This window comes from Orbicella faveolata, unplaced genomic scaffold (assembly GCF_042242905.1).
Source record: "Orbicella faveolata isolate gen_17 unplaced genomic scaffold, um_ofav_v1 contig_24, whole genome shotgun sequence".
Lineage (NCBI taxonomy): Eukaryota > Metazoa > Cnidaria > Anthozoa > Scleractinia > Merulinidae > Orbicella > Orbicella faveolata.
Genome location: NW_028301552.1, coordinates 20,631,898 through 20,650,068, shown reverse-complemented (window position 1 = coordinate 20,650,068; position 18,171 = coordinate 20,631,898). Strand labels below are relative to the sequence as shown.

The 18,171-nt window shown below is 40.5% G+C and overlaps 3 protein-coding genes and 1 long non-coding RNA gene across 4 annotated transcripts; 2 read left to right on the top strand and 2 right to left on the bottom strand.

The window, feature by feature from the left end:
- Positions 1–320: 320 nt before the first annotated feature.
- On the bottom strand, positions 321–6,673 carry LOC110047140 (uncharacterized). Its single transcript, XM_089291997.1, has 6 exons — positions 5,944–6,673; positions 4,661–4,666; positions 4,279–4,385; positions 3,764–3,844; positions 1,722–2,618; positions 321–1,458 (listed from the first exon to the last, which is right to left on the bottom strand). Exons 1-6 carry the CDS (start codon positions 6,254–6,256, stop codon positions 1,279–1,281), a joined length of 1,584 nt encoding a protein of 527 aa, XP_089148123.1. The 5' UTR covers positions 6,257–6,673; the 3' UTR covers positions 321–1,278.
- A 1,656-nt stretch (positions 6,674–8,329) lies between these two features.
- LOC110047185 (uncharacterized) lies at positions 8,330–12,109 on the top strand. Its single transcript, XM_089291612.1, has 4 exons — positions 8,330–8,669; positions 9,316–9,551; positions 10,404–10,802; positions 11,196–12,109. The coding sequence occupies exons 1-4, from the start codon at positions 8,543–8,545 to the stop codon at positions 11,373–11,375; spliced, it is 942 nt and encodes a 313-aa protein (XP_089147738.1). The 5' UTR covers positions 8,330–8,542; the 3' UTR covers positions 11,376–12,109.
- On the bottom strand, positions 11,871–13,206 carry LOC149110836 (uncharacterized). The gene is made up of 2 exons (XR_016207862.1): positions 13,070–13,206; positions 11,871–12,947 (listed from the first exon to the last, which is right to left on the bottom strand). It is a non-coding gene; the product is annotated as an uncharacterized LOC149110836 (long non-coding RNA).
- Positions 13,207–16,852: 3,646 nt separating this feature from the next.
- Positions 16,853–18,124, top strand: LOC110047190 (uncharacterized). The gene has a single exon (XM_020752937.2). It carries the CDS (start codon positions 17,053–17,055, stop codon positions 17,980–17,982), a length of 930 nt encoding a protein of 309 aa, XP_020608596.1. The 5' UTR covers positions 16,853–17,052; the 3' UTR covers positions 17,983–18,124.
- Positions 18,125–18,171: the final 47 nt, after the last annotated feature.

Genomic DNA, 18,171 nt, shown 5'->3' with positions numbered 1-18,171 from the left:
CCGAGAAATGGCGACAATAGGATGTGCCACTTAAATTTTGGTCGTGATTATGCTATTTCTGTTTAGTGTTTCTGATTGGACAAATAGAGAAAAAATTCTTTTAGATGCTTCAGCAAGAGTAAGCTGTTGAGATTAGCACTTGCTCCCACCATGAAATAAATGTTTGTATTTGCGAACGGCCATCCAAAACAAACTGGCGGCTATGTTTGAAGGATTAAATCCATCTAAGGGTCACAGTCTACCTGTCTGTTCTTATTACGATGCTGGACACCAAGGTGGAGGCGGTAGGACATTTTTCAACGAAAACGGAAAACAAAGAAAATAATAAATTGGCCTTTAATTTATATGAATCCTAAAGGTGACAGCTATTTGCACTTTTGGATTATCTTTTGGGGGTAATTAACGGTTTAGTTACTGCTTGGAACTAAACAAGACTGATCATATATATTTATATGCGCACAACTTAAGCAGTTGTAAAATTACAGCCTGAAATCACATATTCAGGTTTGAACGGGATTCGAAATCATGACCTCTGCGATACCTGTGCAGCGCACTCGCTCGCTTTGTCTTAATTCGACTTTGGACGTATAGCCATTAGAAGACAAAGATTATTTCTGACAGTTACTGATCATGAATAGAGTTGTGATCTAACTATAATTTACATTATTTTATTTACACGGTACATTATTTTTGCTATTTCCTAGAGTTACAGCGCGGATGAACAAAGAAAATGATTGATGTAAAACGTTCAAAAAAGCTTGAATGCATGAATATAATGGTCGTTGTCTTAACTCAAAGTAAACCAGTAAAATTGAAGCTGGAGCCATTTAAGATAAATATGGCTGGTTAAGAATTCCAACTGACAGGGCGCTGACTTGTTGGGTATGCCAGTTAACCAGATAGCAGCAGAGTAGACGGGTTGACGCTCCCACCTACGGATCGCAACCGCTCTACCGAACCTCTCCGACACGTACACTTGGTTTGTTAAAGAATGTCTAGCCTGGACACTTAGCACACAAAGCATGCGCCCTTGAGCTATTATCGGCACCACACTCACACACTCATCACTAATTTTACATGATAAAGTAGTTGAAATAGTACGTCAGAACAGAAAACACACCGGGTTCTCTTTGAATTTTTGTACACAGCCTGCGAGCTGTGACTAGAACCCATCATGTCAGTTGTCTGGGAAAAGAAAGTGGGCAGCCATACACACGTTATGCCGTTGATAAATTAATTGTAATTATGAGATTCAGTCTACAGTTGTAACACTCGATTTCACGTAACAAGTGGACACTCCCAGTAGTGGATTATGCAAGCGAATGACGTAACTGAAGCTGATACAGTTCCTCTGCACTCACATCGGTAAACGCGAGCATCTCCGGCAGCAGTGAAACTAGAGAGCAGATACTGTTGAGCATCATCTGTTGAGCATGTCGCTGCAATAATCCTTTTATCCTATAAGAACAAAAGTAGTAAATGTTATTTACAATACCAGAAGGGAGGGCTCTTTCTATTAATCCGACAGCAGTTTTAGATGAATAAAAGAGTGTGATAATCAGCTTATAATGTTAGAAAGATTGGCTTTTTCTTAGCATTCAAAAGTGCTGCATTGAATGCAGGCTTAAAATGTTAAAGCAGTGTATTTTACTCTGTAACATCTGGATGTTCTTCTCGATCTGAAGAAAAGTATTTTATTATCAATAATTATTTTAACCTACGTTTTCTTCCTCGACGTCCACGGTAACACTGGCACCACCAGAGGCTACAGCTGTAACTGTTGTTACTTGCTTGAAGGTACACTGGCTGAAGTTTCCTGATCCTTGACCACTTCGACCTGGCGGACCAATTGGACCGGGAGCTCCCTGAGTTCCATTGTAGCCTGGTATACCTGGCGGGCCACTTACACCAGGAGGCCCCTGAGTCCCATTGGAGCCCGGTACGCCTGGCGGACCACTTGGACCGGGAGGTCCCTTAGTTCCATTGTAGCCCGGTACACCTGGCGGACCACTTGCTCCGGGAGGTCCTTGAGTTCCATTATAGCCTGGTATACCTGGGGAGCCACTTATACCGGGAGCTCCCTCAGTTCCATTGTAACCTGGTATACCCGGCGGGCCAATTGCACCCGGAGGTCCTTGAGTTCCATTATAGCCTGGTATACCCGGTGAGCCACTTGCACCTGGAGGTCCTTGAGTTCCATTAAAGCCTGGGATACCCGGAGGGCCAATTGGACCGGGAAGACCCTGAGTTCCATTGAAACCTGGTAAACCAGACGGGCCAAAGGGACCGGGAGGCCCCTGGGTTCCATTATAGCCTGGTAAGCCAGGCGGGCCAATTGAGCCGGGAGGGCCCTGAGTTCCATTGTAACCTGCTATACCCGGCGGGCCAATCGGACCGGGACGCCCCTGAGTTCCGTTATGGCCTGGTACACCTGACAGACCAATTGGACCTGGAGGTCCTTGAGTTCCATTGTAGCCTGGTACAACTGGTAGGCCAGTAGAATCCGTGGGAGTAGTAGCTCTGTGTGAACCGTTAAATGTAGGTTGGTCTTGTTCTTCCACATATCCTTGAGAACAATTGTTGCCAATTTGGTCCTGAACTTCACTCACATTCTTTACCTGTTATTGAAAGAAAAACAAAGATTGGCTATTGTTAGTATCAAATGTTTTTCTGTGCCACCGGACTGAAGATTATCTTGTGCATTATAAGTCATTTAGCATAAGCCTGTTTTTACATGAACCTGACTAGCGTTCATGTTAAAACGAGAGACGCAAATATCACATTTAGAGAGCAGGAACAAAATATCAACTTTCTAATGTGTAACGTTTAGTCCTAGAAAGTCACGACTCAATCATAGTAGGGGGAAAAGTATATTGTGAGGCGCTAGGGGTGCAAACTGTTGCTATGTAATAATTCGCTTTATGCTACCCTTTCCAATTTATTACTAGAATCATCCTTGTCAGTTCTTATCGCGCCATGGGACGCAAAAGACCTTCACAGTCTCTCTCCGGCGGAGCAGTCTTGTGCACCTTTCAGATTTCATTCCAGGTGAGCCCGGGTGATGGGGGGTGTAGTCCCTTATATGGGCCATATAGGTATGTGCGGCCCCAAAGGGTAGGGTTTCTCAGCCGTTTTTGTCATAAATAGGGTATCGATTTTGGCCATTTTGGTCTTAAATAGGGTATGGTTATAGCACTGTAGTGTCGAATTGGGTATGTTTCTTCGTAAAAGCTACTTTTTCATCATTATAAATAAGACCGTCAACAAAAGCCCTTCATAACTTATGTTTAGGGTAACTGTACCAGCCGCAACGTAACGATCATCAATAGGGTATCGAATTTTTGGCCAGGTGATAAATAGCGTAGCAAAAATCGAAGAGTTTGGTCATAAATAGGGTAACGGTTTTGGGAAGTGGACCGCACACCCCCACCCAGCTTTTCTGGGAGTACCCATCCCCCCCTCCCCCGGGCAGGTGAATCAGGTGCATGGACTTAAGTTCCTTTTTCCGCTGACCTTCTCCAAGATATTCGTGGCCTTCCCCGTTGTCTCTTGCCCTCTGGTGTTTTCACTGTGAGAGTACTCTAGCCTCTCACCCATTAGCACAACTAAAAGCAAAGCAAAGCTAGATTTCCTGGCTAACACTTGGTCGGGACTCGATGTTCTGCTCTCACTGTCACCGTATTGCCAGTTGCGTCCTTTTCCAGGTTGAGAAAGCCTGATTATTATTCTCAGTTTATTTTACCAAGAAAATGATTAGTCTTACCTTTATCGTTAGGTTACGACAAATACTCTCAAGGATTCTAAGCGCTTCCCAGACGTTTTCAAGTTCAGTTGCTTTGACCTCCTACGTAGTATAGTAAGAGTCCAAAGTTAGAGACAACATTAATTGAATTCAAAATAAGTTTTACAGGGAGGAGACTCGAACCATGAACACTTGACATTCTGTCTTTTTTCTTGTTTTGTTTTGAGTTGTTTTTTTAGTGACGGCAGAAACATGCACAAGAAGATGCCAAATGTTCATGGTTGGAGTGTCTTAAATTGCCACGATAACTTGAAAAGGCGACTCAGAAATCCTTTACAAGGAAGATCCACTTAATAAGCAGGTCGTGGAAACTAGTCCAAGTTAAAAGTTTGACACAATTACTTGGTATTCATGAAAAAATGTGACAACCAACGCAGTTCTTTAAGCTAATTTATTGGAAGAATGAAAACCATGCTATTGTGCCCAAACAAACACTCCCAAATCCTTGCTTCATTGATAGTGTTCGTTGTACTCACCACAGCCTCTTGAAGTTTTGTCATATTCTCCTGAGGTAACCCATTAATTGTCCCACCATTGCCATTAATTTGAGGGGTGGAAGATTGTGCTTGAGAAGCTGGTGATTCTGACATTACAAATTCAAAATAACAAATGAGCTAAATCAGCAAAGTATCAAGACAAGAGATGTACGCGAGTGGTAGTGATGAATGCTAACGACGCGGAGATCACAGATTTTTTCAATTTACACGCCGTTAGTAGTTCGTCTTGTGTGATCGTCCGGGTGAGGGTAGTTCTTAAAAGAACTGCTGTTGATGCCCCTCAACAACAACAGCTCTTTTAAGAACTACCCTCACCCGGACAATCACACAAGACGAACTACTGAAACTCCTGGGTTCAAACCATTTACTATTTAAACGTTCATCGTTATGTACTGCTCATGGAAAAACCAAGGCGGAACCATTTGGACATTCGATTGTGTAAACAGTAAACTCATCTAAACCCTCCGTGGTAACTCCGGCTGCTCGCAAGGGCTTGTTAATGAGAGTTTGAATGACGGACCAACTTTAAAGGGGTTCAGTAACGGTATTGTGAGTTATTTTTGCCACATACAAAATTACCTTTAAATGGTAGGAAATCTGAAAATAACAGTTTAACGAAGATAAAAAACACCAAAGAGATAATGATAAACCATAAAGGAACAAGGATGGCTAAGGATGGAGAAGACTGACACGGATTACAAATCACGAATTTGAAAAATTGAGGCTAAACTTTTCAATATGCGCAAACCGTGACCGAGCTCCTTTAAATAAAGCGCAAAACAAATTTTGCGCACGGGGCATTGATAAAACGAAGCGAAAGTTCATGCTGTGCAGAGCCAATGTTATGATTGTCAAGAAGTGACGCTTTCTTTTACCTAAATAACACAGACTATGATTAGTCCCTATTTCACTTAGACGTCTGTGGTGCGCGACACAAAAGAAAACCGTGAGAAAAAAATGGCCGCGAAGGACGCGTATGCAATTATAATTTTTTCAACTGCACGTTTGTCTTCTCTTACCCTAGCTAAGCTGCAACTATACTCTTTATCCCACGTTTTTATTGCCATATCTTCCGGTAACATGAAGGCATTGTGCCTCTGACCTTACTCACAAACCAGTTGAACTGAATTGATTACAGACAACGAAGATAAAGATGATGTTCTTCGTACCATGGCCGAAGCATGACTGAGTTCGATAAGTGTCTGTCAAAATTTTTTCCTGCTTGTTCAATATTTTCTAACGTAATTTCTTCTTTATATTCATCAATGGAAAGGGAGTGAATTAAAAGTTCAACACCAATTTTCACAATATGATCTCCCATTTGTTGGCTTTTATAATAAATCGATATCAGATATTTGCCTTCTCAGCTTATGAATACACTTGGCAGGGTTACATTAATCGCGTTTTCAATCACTTACACAGTTCCTCTCAAAACCGACCGTTTCCCGCTTTATTGGAAACCTTTTTGGAATAAAAGACTAGATTTTTTGAAAGGTAACTTTCGTTACATAACGGTAGAAAAGGTACGGAGCTGCGTATTCCTGCATGTTTACTGTGATTATCAACTAGACTATGTAAATGTTTGTTAGACTATCGAAATAAAACAATAACAATGGTTATCCATCAAGCAACTTGATGAGTTACCTTGTCTCTGTTGATTCCCACCGACTGCGTCTGAACAGTTATACCTGTTCCCAATTATTCCAGAAATCATTAGGGCAGTTAAAACAAATGTTGTTAGTGACATAAAACAAAGGAAGGTCATAAAAACCAACAAGAAACTTCTGGACAAAATATCGCGCCTTTTGCCAATGACTTCAACTTTTCCTGCCTTATCTGTCGACACGGCATCATCGTTTTCTTCGCCGACTTCACAAGCATTTCTTCTTTCAGCCGGTTCGGCCGTGGGAGCGTGTTTTTCATAACTTGCAGGATGTACTCTTCCAGATGCCAACATTTTGACTCCACTTCAAATTCTCAACGAAACTATGCCGTTTGACCAGTTTAATTTCCCGAAGGAAATTGTTCCGTTTAAATAGTTCGAAAGAGACCTACTTTCAGCTCTTTCATAAGTGATATATTGCTAGATGGAGATACAAGACTCCAGTTGAAATTAGGGTTTTCTAGCATTACAACGATCGTGCGTTTTGCTTGGTTATGTTTGACGCGTTCGTCCCACAAACATTGCCAGAGGGGCAAAATAATTTCTTTGTCAAGGTCACGATACACTATTTTTTTCCGTTCCGTGTTTACGTATACAAAATTGCCTTTTTATCAAAGGAAACTTTAAAATCATAGCTTATAGACGTAGACAAGCAACGGAGTAGACAATAAGTAAGACAAAAAAATAAACAAACAAGGATTGCTAAGAATCGCCAATACTAAGATGGATTGCGAAACACGAAAATGAAAGTAATTTGGCTGAAATCTTCAAATTTCTTGATCCGTGACAAGTACATGTATACTTATGCTCTGTTCAAGGGCCACTAAACAAGTCACTACAATAAACCATAAACCTTTCATTCAGCCATTGCCTTAATTTCTATCGTAAACAACCTCTCGCGAAAGGTCTTTCGTTGAATAACAGCCATCTGTCAATTGATGTAGTGTGAGTTGTTTGAACTGAAGAGTTACAGACCTTTTCAGTGAAATGCTACATACTTGTAAGTTTAGTTCCCGAGTCATACGTGAGCATGCCCATTTGTTTGATCACGTTGCCCCGCAACAGAATTTAACATTACTCAGAAAGAAGCCGGAATGGATCCTGCTTGAACGCATTTCCCTTGATAGCTAAATTATCATCACATTCCTTACATAAATTCTACAGGATGAATTGTACAATTCAGTTTAGTTCTCAAGAATTACACATAGAGGATTCTAAGCCAATAAGGTTAGTAGCATTGTCAGTCTAAGCATGAGAGTGCAAATTCAAGCCTGGAACTGCAAAGTAAAACGGTATGAGAGTAGAAAAAAAGACATGCAGTGAATCACGAGGACTCATTACAAAACCGATAGCACAATATCACGGCTATTGTTCTTATCTGCAAAACCTGGTTTCTACCCCCATCCCAGCTCAGAATTGATGTCCATCTTAATTGATTCTATAATAAAATCTTCAAAGTTTCAATAGTTCCAACATATCTCGGGGGTGGGGGGTGGGTACGTAGGAACGAAATGCAATCAGTCCCACTAATTGGAAGACAGCAAATATTTCAATTAAATTAAGGAACGTTTTCCCGCTGTTTGTTCAATTCGAACATCTCGTCTTAAAAATAAATGGCAATTATTCTTTGCCTCTATAATATACTAAGCTGATCATTAACAGACTGAGTGTAAGGGAGTTTAAGCAACCTCGACGGCGACCAACGTCGATGGAAAAATGAATTTATATTTCAACAGCGAATCTGCGATACTATAGAGTAATTCAGTTTGTCTATAACTGTCATAACTATCTCAAATTATATTATATGTCGAATTATTCTCTCATTTTGATGGGTTAGTATCTGTTTGGATTTTGACAGTTTTCTCGTCTAGTAGGAGCCAAAACTCGCCCACTCAGACGGAGATGTAGACGGGCAAATGTAAACGAGTTTCTCGTCGAAACCCGTCCCGTCCCGTTTTCACACCAGAACGGTAAACTCGTCATAGACCGGTTTTCCGTCTCTAGTGTGAATTCGGCCATTTTTGTCGTGGCCAATTATTTTCAGCTCTTTTTTTTTTTTTTTTCGTCATTCATTTCTTCTTCTCGCAAAGCCTTTTGCCGTAGGTTTTATTTTGACTTGGCAACCAAAAGTAAACTGACAGGTAAGAAAATTGTCAAAGGTGTTGAAATTTCTTCATTCGCAGCATTCAAGACTCATTTTCATCCTCTAATTATTCTATAACATTAAGATATCTGGCTTTGAACTTCTTATACCCTGCTAGACCTGTGACACCAATCATTTTGATTATTTTCGTTCCGCTGACCTGCGCGTTTTGTTTGCTAAGTAAGTTCAAACAACCTGCCTATTTTATGTGGTGTTCATACAGTAATGTTTTGCTTCTTATTGTCTTGCCTAATAATGTTCTCTTTTTTTCCGCTCATCGGGGTGCCAACATGGTAATTAGTTCCCACATGCTCTTATTCTGTGAAGGAACTAAGCGAAATAGTGTTATTTTTCTTAGGACTATAGCGGTTCCTGAATAACTGAAATGAGACGCAATCCTATGCTCTTTAACACTGACGTTTATCAAGCGCTGGAACATGCGAAATGAACTTCTAATCCTACGCGTTCTTGTTGTTATTCTGATCATTTTAACTTTGATTTCCCTGGTCCTTGATATCTGGATTCTCCTCAGAAAACCGGAGGTGGCTAAGACACATCTTCAAGGTAAAAACCAGTCATTTTATCGACAAACACGACTTACTTATTGAATAACTTAAGTCGTTCGCTACCATCATTCGGTGGTAACGAAGAATTATAAAAGTATTTTAATCGTTATCATAGAAATGTTTCAAAAAAATAATTTGAACACTAATTAATAGATAAAAGGTTTTTTGATTTATCTCATATCCCCACCATAAATATAAGAGATATCTTCGTCATCCTGCAATTTCACATCGCCAGCCGCAACCACCTTCCTCGATATCTGAGTAGCAATGAAGAACACCCTTGACAACAAATTTAACCCCACATCCAAAAAATGATCCGTTATCAAAGAAATGCTTCAAAAAAATAATTTAAATACTAATTAACAGATAAAGGGTTTTTTGATTTATCTCATATCCCCACCATAAATAGAAGAAATATCTTCGTTATCCTGCAATTTCATATCGCCAGCCGCAACCACCTTCCTCGATAATATCTAAGTAGCAATGAAGAATACCCTTAACAACAAATGTAACCCCACATCCATCATCGAAAACATAACATTGTAAAAAGGACACATTACCATGCTATTTTGCATGTCTGTGTTAAGTACTGTAACTACACATATCAAACAGCAAATAACAAACAATTATTTCTTTACAAACAGTACTGAACACAACAGCAACACCCAAGCCGCCGCCACCACCACCCCCACAAGTAAGCAAACAGGGGGTAGCTGACGTCCTTCAACGAGAGCTTGACAGACTGACTGCAAACGAAGACTTGATAAGGACCTCCATAACAGTGCTACAAAATACCATACATAGTTTAACCGCCGCGGCAAACAAACTGAATTTGGACATGGTCACACAGAAACATAAATTTGACAGCCTCGTGTTTAGCGTAAGTTTAGACTTTTGTTCACATAGAGATGTTATGTTGACAAGTGTGGTATGAAGAAAGGTCTATCGAGAAAGAATAACAGGGAAGGCGGAACTTGGTAAAGAAGCTAAATTTCGGGGTAAAGCACAGCCACATAGCCACATTCAGTAGAAAGGTCCAGTAATTAATTCTTTACTGATATTTCAATTGTCAAAGAATTCTCGTCAATATATAGATTGTCTGTTGACCACAGTATGGTTTGTTGAGATGAGTAACAAGGCTAATCTGAATCCACCATCTTTCTTCGTCCTTCCTTCTGGACTCTGTTTCACAAGGGAATATTAAATGTAGTTACACAAGTGACGTTTCCCTCAAGCATAGTAAATAGACCAATATTGATACTGAGGAACTAAAATTATAGAGTCTTAGGGAAATGGTATCGAGGCAGAGATACGGCTTCGAATTTCATTTATCGCAACCTACTCATTTTGACAACAAATAACAAATACAGTGTAGTTATCCAAGGGAGTCAATATTTCTCCTTTACTGTAGAATTAAAAGTTTCTTTTCATTCCAATTTAAAAACAAACTAGATAACGTTAGCCTAGAGTGTTCAATTGCAGTGTTGGTTATTTTCCTGATGGCAAAGGTTGCATTCCAGTGAGATGATCTGGATCAGGATCAGTCCAAGATCACTTGGGCCATATGGTGAATCGAAGGAACCGATGAATCTACTCTGGGCAACGATTCATCAGTTTGTTTAAGGCATCCCAAAAGATCACAGATCTTTCATTTTCAACTTGTGTCAAGGAACTGTTGAGCTGTTTACTATATCCTCCTCTATCAAATAAAGCCTGGTGTTTTCTTTCACAGGTTAATAAAACCGGTATCATTCCCGCTCATCCGGGAACTACACTTCAAGGACCACCCGGACCGGCAGGCCCGTCCGGTCCCCTCGGATTACAGGGCCCGCCGGGTCCCCAGGGACCTAGAGGTTTACCGGGAAGTCCAGGCCCGCGGGGAACCAGCGGTCATCCTGGTGTTGTTGGTCCGCCGGGACCTCCCGGGATTGCCGGTTCCCGCGGGCTGCGAGGCCCTCAAGGATTCAATGGATCACAGGGCCCCAAGGGGAACCCGGGAGCACCTGGCCCAAAAGGTTCCAAGGGACCTCCTGGGGTACATGATCTCAGCCTTTGTCAGTATAGGACTAATTCGTCAGTGGCCACAAGTGGTCCATACTCTAATTCTCTTGTGACCGTAACTGAAGAGAAGGTAAGTCTAATCCTTCCAGTTGAGAACGTGTACAACCTTTTGGAATTACCTGTTAGACTTCGTCAGTTTCCTTACGAATTAACCAGAGAGAATAAAATACAATTCACCATTACGGCCATTTCGCTACTACGGACGATTTTAATGATAATGACAGTAGCAATATAAAATGCCTGTAAGGGTAGATAAATGCCATAAACCTTTGCACATGCTTAAATTTCCATACGCAAATAAAAATTGTGGCCCGATAACTAAGTGTTACAAAACATATAGCTACCTCTAAATAATCCACCTTTAGATTTAGTAATGGTGTCAAGCTCCGTCTTAAACAGTGACGGGCTTGAAAGGAGCTCAAAATATTTGAAGATCGTTAACACTACCTCTCTCTCCAACCAGAATAATAAAATCCTCGGAGTGACATGCTCAACTGATGACGCCAGGCAATACCTGTTATCACGTGACGTCAAGTCCGGCACGCCATCCTACACTTGTACCTGCAGGGGAAGTGTCAGTCATTACCCATCAGGCCTCATGAAATGCCACATACACTACTGGGAGTGCCCGCTGACAACATAACAATGCGATAGTCTGGAAGCGTATCTTTGAACTCTGCATAATGAATTTTATCTTTAAGCTTTCAATTTCCAAAGATGTCGATAATCTATTTTTTACTACACTAAGAATAGAAAACCTCCAAGTAAACGGATGATGCAGCGATAGAAACTAGCGGCGGAGTCTCGTCTTAATGATGATGCAATGCACAGTAATCAGATAGCAGAATTGTCGGAATTTCGACCAAATCTCAAAGATCTCAATGTGTTCCAAATATAGCTGGATTATTTCACAGATCGTCTTCTTGTTAGTTGAGCGTAATTAAATATAAGGTTTAAGGAAAGCATTCAAGGGAAGCGGTAGAAACTGGAAGTTAGATCTCGCATGGACCTAGAAATTGTCTTTACGCTGGCGAGAGCGGAACAACCTATGGCTGTGTAACCGGTGCTTGCTCTAATACAGGGCCTTTTTCGTTTCTTTTTTTCTTTTTTTTTTTTTTTTCTTCTTTTTACGTTTGCCTTCTTGTTAATTAATTAATTTTGTTTTTAACTCCAGAACCTAGCAACAGTAAGCTCCAAAAGCAACGCGTCTCTATTTAGTCAGGTTTCTATCGTGAACAAAGAAAATTAACCGTAAAACAAAACAATTTGCATAACAATAACTTTTCAGGACTACTTTTAATTTATTTAACTCGTCTTTGTGGAAGTTTCTCTTCCAGGTCCTCTTGCTATTTGATGAAATAAACGTCATGTAATTTCCATCGACTACTAGCTAGCAGCTTAAAGAAAAAGAAACTTTTGAATTGCTCCATATACCCACAGAAAAACAAAGTTGTGTTTTGGAATTGGAAGGATAATGAAAAATACCAGAGGGGGGCGTCAAGGTTTGCGGTGATGCGGTTTTGTGTTATTTTTGGTGCGGTTTTGCGGAAATCTTTATTTTAACCTGCGGTATTGCGGTTTAATAAGACTAAGCGGTTTGCGGTTTTCATAAATTTTCGATCGCCGTAATCGGCAAAAAAGTGTCTGCAGCCGTCCGCGCTTTAGCCTGCAGTACAGGCGGATTAGCGGGCTCTAGCGCGATACACGAGCGCGCGCGAAGCGCGAGGCGAGATATGACAGTTATTACTCGGATCCTGACGCTTCCCATGACTTTTGATCGGTGATGGACAAAACACTGACCCCTAGTCCATGGACTACCCTAATGGACTACCTAAATGGACTACCCAAATGGACTACCCTAAAATGGACTACCCCTAAAAAAATACTATTTCATATGAGTGGTATGTTAAGAAGCTGAGATTATACACTTACACTGCACGGAGGATGCTTTTCTTTTCGTTTCGCATCGCCTTCAGCCTCCATTTTGAATAACTATACTGAATAAAACAACCGCTGTGCACAAAAAGCGTAGACTTAAATCAAATCAAATATTCTGTGGACAACTCTTAGACAACTCAATCTTGCTCCCATGTGATTCAGTAGCTCAGTCTTTCTCGAACAGACGAAATGATCTTCAGGATGTTACTCGTGACTTGTTTTGCTTGTTTTGTGCCGAAAATTATGGCACAGAAGCAGCTAGTCTTCTGGTTTTTTCCTGAGTGTATCAAAATGAAATAGAAATGGGACTGAGGATAAAGCTATGGGACAGCAAGAAATTCCAACGACTACGCTACAAAAATTCAGAGTGGAGTGGAAGCAGTAGTATTCTTGGCTGACCTGGACTATAATTATGTGGAAATTTGCGCGTTTTCTGTTCAGAAATTGTTTTATTCAGAATGGTTATTCAAAATGGCGGCTGAAGGCGATGCGGAACGAAAAGAAAAGCATCCTCCGTGCAGTGTAAGCATATAATCGCAGCTTCTTAACGTAGCACTCATCTGAAATAGTATTTTTTAGGGGTAGTCCATTTTAGGGTAGTCCATTTGGGTAGTCCATTTGGGTAGTCCATTTGGGTAGTCCATTTGGGTAGTCCATTTGGGTAGTCCATTTGGGTAGTCCATTTGGGTAGTCCATTAGGGTAGTCCATGGACTAGGGGTCAGAGTTTTGTCCATCACCACTTTTGATCTCTTGTTTATGTTTTACAAGGGACCATTGTTGTGCAAGCAAGCTTTGCGGTTTGCAATTTCCGCTTTTTCCAGTTAATAATTGATATGATTAATCATTTTATCTAATAATACGTGGACTTGACTTTCCGGGCTGGGAATCTTTCGTTCGGATTTCCTACAGTATTTGCCGTGGCCTCGTGCGGGAAAATGTCTGCCGAGCAAGAAGAAGTGGTTATGAAGATGGTCGGGAAGAGACGATGTTACTTCAAGGAGAGATTGGAAGCTCGGCGAAGTTTCTTCTGGGAGCAAGAACTCGCTTCTGGAGAGTTATACGCTTCAACAATCGTTTGCTTTACTGAACACTTCATGGGGTTGACTACGTCGTCTTCGAGTCATTCAAAATTTTTCTTGGAAAATTTTAAATCAAATTTAAGGTTGATTCAGTCGAATTGCGACATAAAATGGATGTTCCGAGCTCGTATTCGGGATATTTGAGCTCGAAAACTAGTATCTTGACGAATTTTCACCAAACAATTAAGTCGCGGAAAGCTTGGGTTGTGTAACATTCGAGTGGTTTCCATTGCTGAAGTCGTAAACATCGATGTTTTTCAAATGGGTAACTCAGCAGTATTCGTGCGTGCGCGAGCGCACTTGTATTAGTTCCACAGCAGCATAACGAAGTCAGTTCCACGGACGTGTGTCAATTATTACAGTATTATTTTATGAGTGTGATGATCATACGTTGATTAACATTAACGTACACTTTTATCGAACTAAATAAGGTCGTATTTCTGATGGAATGGCGAGCTAGAAGTAATGATGACGGCACCGTAGCACATTTGTAACTACGGTTTCGGTATTTTGGTAAATTTCCATGCGGTATTGCGGTTTTTTACCTTTTTTTACGCGGTTTTGCGGTTTTCGGAACCCCCCTTACGCCCCCCTCATACTACGTAAATGAAGCGTGTTTTTGGTGATCTATCTACACTGTAGTATTACACATACATTTTCTCAAAACTCAATGCCGTACTCTTTTCCTTCGGTTCAAATCGTTGGTGGTTCGTTTCCACAAATTGTAGCCAGAAAAAAAGGCAAGGTACCACAAGGGCTACTGGATATTATTGTCAACGTTCACAAGTCACTAGTCAAACTTTGCATGTTCATGAACACATGTATGAAGGAAGGTTTTGGTCCATATTACCGAGTTCTGGAGTATAAGAGGCTTTGTTTTCATTCCAAACCGCATCTCGATGGAATTTTAACCGAGAAGCGACCACGAGTCCTGAAGGGGAGAGAGAACAAAAAGTTGCGGATAAAAAGTTTCCACTTAGCGCGGCGCAAGTTTCTTTCCAGTGAAAGTGAGTCAAACGAACAGGGTTCAACAGAACAAAGTTGAGGTTTGCCTCTGCTCATATAGACGTTTAAATCACATTTCCTTTTGTCTTCTAAATTTATCGAGGGTGAATGTTTTTATTAAAAAAATCAATTTTGTTTACACCACTACTACTGTTTTGTAAATTTTATTTGCTTTATAAGTAAATTATGAATAGTGCAGCTCATCTATAGTCCCAGCTGAAAAAACGTAAGTGTACGATAGTGAAAAGCCACGAAATTCAACGACAAAATAATTCAGTATTCGTTTGGCACTGTGGCTTATTCCTCACAATCAAGTGATCTTACTAGAGAGAGCCGAGTTGCGGACATAAGTAGAGTGAATGCTCCCTCTTCGACAATAGGTTAGTAAAAATAAACAAAACTAGTGAGAAATCACTTCTTATTTTAATCTAGGGTTGTAATTCACCTTGTTTAATCGAAAGACCAAAACTTTTATGGTCCACTGAAATTCAGGCTACGAGCATTTAGATACCACGAGAAGCGAATAAAAACTGATGCAAATTCCCACTACTCGTTTCAGCTAAAGAGTGTCTTCTTGAGATTTCAAAATGTTTAATATGTAAGCGCGTTTATTAGAGGGGCCTGACAAACGATTGCCACGTTGATCACTTCAACAAGTGAAGAACATTAATATTTTAATAGCTGATAATTCAAGGTTAGAGTTGAAAGTGAAATAGAAGTGAAACAGAAGTTACTTGGAAGAGCAACTTCACATACGCAAAATTCAAACTCCAAAAGGGCTTACCTTTTCTAGTTAATCTACGACTATATGGATATGGTGGGAGTGATACCACACTTAGTAACCGCGAACATCTGCTTTTGCAGTAGCGACGAACGAGTCTGTCAGTTTACAATGAAGGGGTTATTCTCAAGTCTTGTATGAGAGTCTATTATACTCTGACAGTTTAGCGGCTTAAGCTAATTTTGAGTGCCGGTTTGCGGGTAAATTCACATTATCTGGCGGTTAACGGTTAAGTAATTATCGTACAGTTGCGGGAAATCATAAATTGAGCTCGCGGTTTCGGTTTATGCGTGGTTTTTTTTTTTTTTTCTTTTTTTTTTTTTCGGTGGCGGTCTGTTAAAGGTAAATGTACATTTCACAAGCTTGTTTGAAAGACCACACAAGCACAAACACACCCAGGACTCAAACCTTGTACTTCTAGGCTTCGTTATAAACATCGCATCGGAAAAGCCCGTCGGACATCAAAACGCTTTGTTTGCTGGTTACTGAAGGGAGTTACAAACAATTTGTTCTGTTCTTAATAATCTTGTGGTCTTTGCGAGGAGAAATAAGATTAATTATTGAGCTAACATATCGTAAAAAATTTGTTACGTACCATTAAAAGATCGGTTCTGATGATTATGTCCTACTAGTAGGGAGGTTTCGGTTTTTAGCAGAAAACGAAAATGGTCTGCTGTTTCGAAGGAACAAAATATGGTGGTTTGCAGAATGTTCAACTCTCTGTAATAGAGCCTCTTGTAATGACTCGGCCGAGGGTATTCGTTGCTATGAACCACTTTCAACTGTCTGAACATCGTTTATGCTACCGCTGACGTCATTTGCTACTGATCAATTTATTAAAAATACTATAATCAATTCCATGAAACAGCGACTATAATCAATTCATTAAAAACAGGTACACAAGTGTACATGTGGTCACTGCTGTGTACGAGAAGTACGAAGGCCGCTCATGAGATTTTAGGTGAAAATTTCATAAAAGGTGCGTTTCTTTAAGAAAATCCAAGATTGGATTCTTAAATCCGTAAACGGATTTTGCGTTTCTTTACTTAACAGATTAACGCAAGATCAATCGGATCATGGTGCATCAAAGGAACCGAAGAATCCTTGCCTGGAGTGGATTCTTCGGTTCCTTTGACGCACCAAGATCCGAGAGATTAAAGAAACGCACCCAAAGACTTCACACCAAAGAGATCATTTACCGAGATAACTACTTATCAACGACTATAAGATCATTTTCAAAATATGAAATTACATGTGTCAAAAAAAAAAATCTACCAAAATATAGATTTTGACAAGTTTATAGAGAGAAAGAGTGGAAGAGACGATTTTTCGCTTTTTGTTTTTGTTTCATTTTGTTTGTTTTCTTGCAGTTTTCTTACAAAATTTTTCATGAATGCGAGAGCGGCTAGTAACCTGCGCAGTTTATTCGGGAACAATATAAAAGTAAATGTAAACAACTTCAAATAATTGCACTCCAAGCACAAATAACAGTCTTGCTCCAACTACGCTAACCTTAATGCTACTTTTCGTCAGGATGAGAGGAAACTGTGTACCCATGGTGCTCCGCCGAGCATTGGAGCTTACTTCATTCATTTGCTTTGCTTCCCTGCTCATCTTCACTATAAGAGATAATTTGCACTTTAATCTAAGGATATCGGATTCCGTCAACAAACACCTGCCAAGATCATCGTGCAACGTGGAACTCGAAATCGGAGAAATGTGCCCGAAGCTGTACACAGACCTGGGAGGCAGGTGCGAGCTCGACAGCAGCGGGTTCCATTGTCCTGACATTCGACACATGGCTGATACGTCAATGAGGCAGTCCCAGCTTGTGATGACCCGGATGTTGCAGATTTTCCATCTCATAGCCACAAGACACAACATACGGTACTGGCTAAGTTCCGGCACGCTCTTAGGCGCTGCAAGACACAAAGGTTTCATTCCCTGGGACCACGATGTCGACATAGAAATGCCTCTGCAGGATTACATCAAGTTTTACAAAGTCGGAAGCAAAGAACTTCCGAACGACATCTTTTTTCAGAATTCTGAGACAGACGTTTATTTAAAATTGGCCAAACCCGAAGATCTCGTCCTCCCGTTTCACCACGAAATAGGTTATTACACAAGCCCACTTAACCACCGCTTGAGGGACAGAGCCAGTTGCTATGGTTACTGTCTATTGTACGACTGTGAGTGGCACGACGGTCTTATGATAGACTTGTTCGTGAGCGAAAAGGAAACAAACGACGTGTTTCCATTGGGAGAAATGGAGTTCGAGGGTTTTGTATTTCCAGTTCCAAAGAACTGGAGTGGGATTTTAAAGGAAACATACGGTAACGATGCGTTAGAAATACCTAGGGACGTGACGGGACGAGAGCCCTTCATACTACCATACCCGAGGAAAACCTGCAAGAAATTAACCATAGAAACCGATAATCTGGACTGAATGAAGAAAATCGTCTATCTCCAACTGCTTCCACTAGTGAATGCAGTCAAGTGATTTCATGTTATGTGTTCACACCAACATGCCAGCACTGTTTAGTTGACGGCACGCTATTAATCATAACTCTTACAACCGAATATCTGTATTGACGAAAAAAAAAAAAAAAAAAAAAAAAAAACGGACAGGAGTATT

Coding starts and splice junctions, on each gene's coding strand:
- LOC110047140 (XM_089291997.1), bottom strand. CDS start 6,256: ATGTTGGCATCTGGAAGAGTACATCCTGCAAGTTATGAAAAACACGCT. Junction 2,619..3,763: donor GTCGTAACCTAACGATAAAG/GTAAGACTAATC, acceptor TTTCAATAACAG/GTAAAGAATGTGAGTGAAGT. Junction 1,459..1,721: donor TGGACGTCGAGGAAGAAAAC/GTAGGTTAAAAT, acceptor TTGTTCTTATAG/GATAAAAGGATTATTGCAGC.
- LOC110047185 (XM_089291612.1), top strand. CDS start 8,543: ATGCGAAATGAACTTCTAATCCTACGCGTTCTTGTTGTTATTCTGATC. Junction 8,670..9,315: donor GGCTAAGACACATCTTCAAG/GTAAAAACCAGT, acceptor CTTTACAAACAG/TACTGAACACAACAGCAACA. Junction 10,803..11,195: donor TGACCGTAACTGAAGAGAAG/GTAAGTCTAATC, acceptor CTCTCCAACCAG/AATAATAAAATCCTCGGAGT.
- LOC110047190 (XM_020752937.2), top strand. CDS start 17,053: ATGCTACTTTTCGTCAGGATGAGAGGAAACTGTGTACCCATGGTGCTC.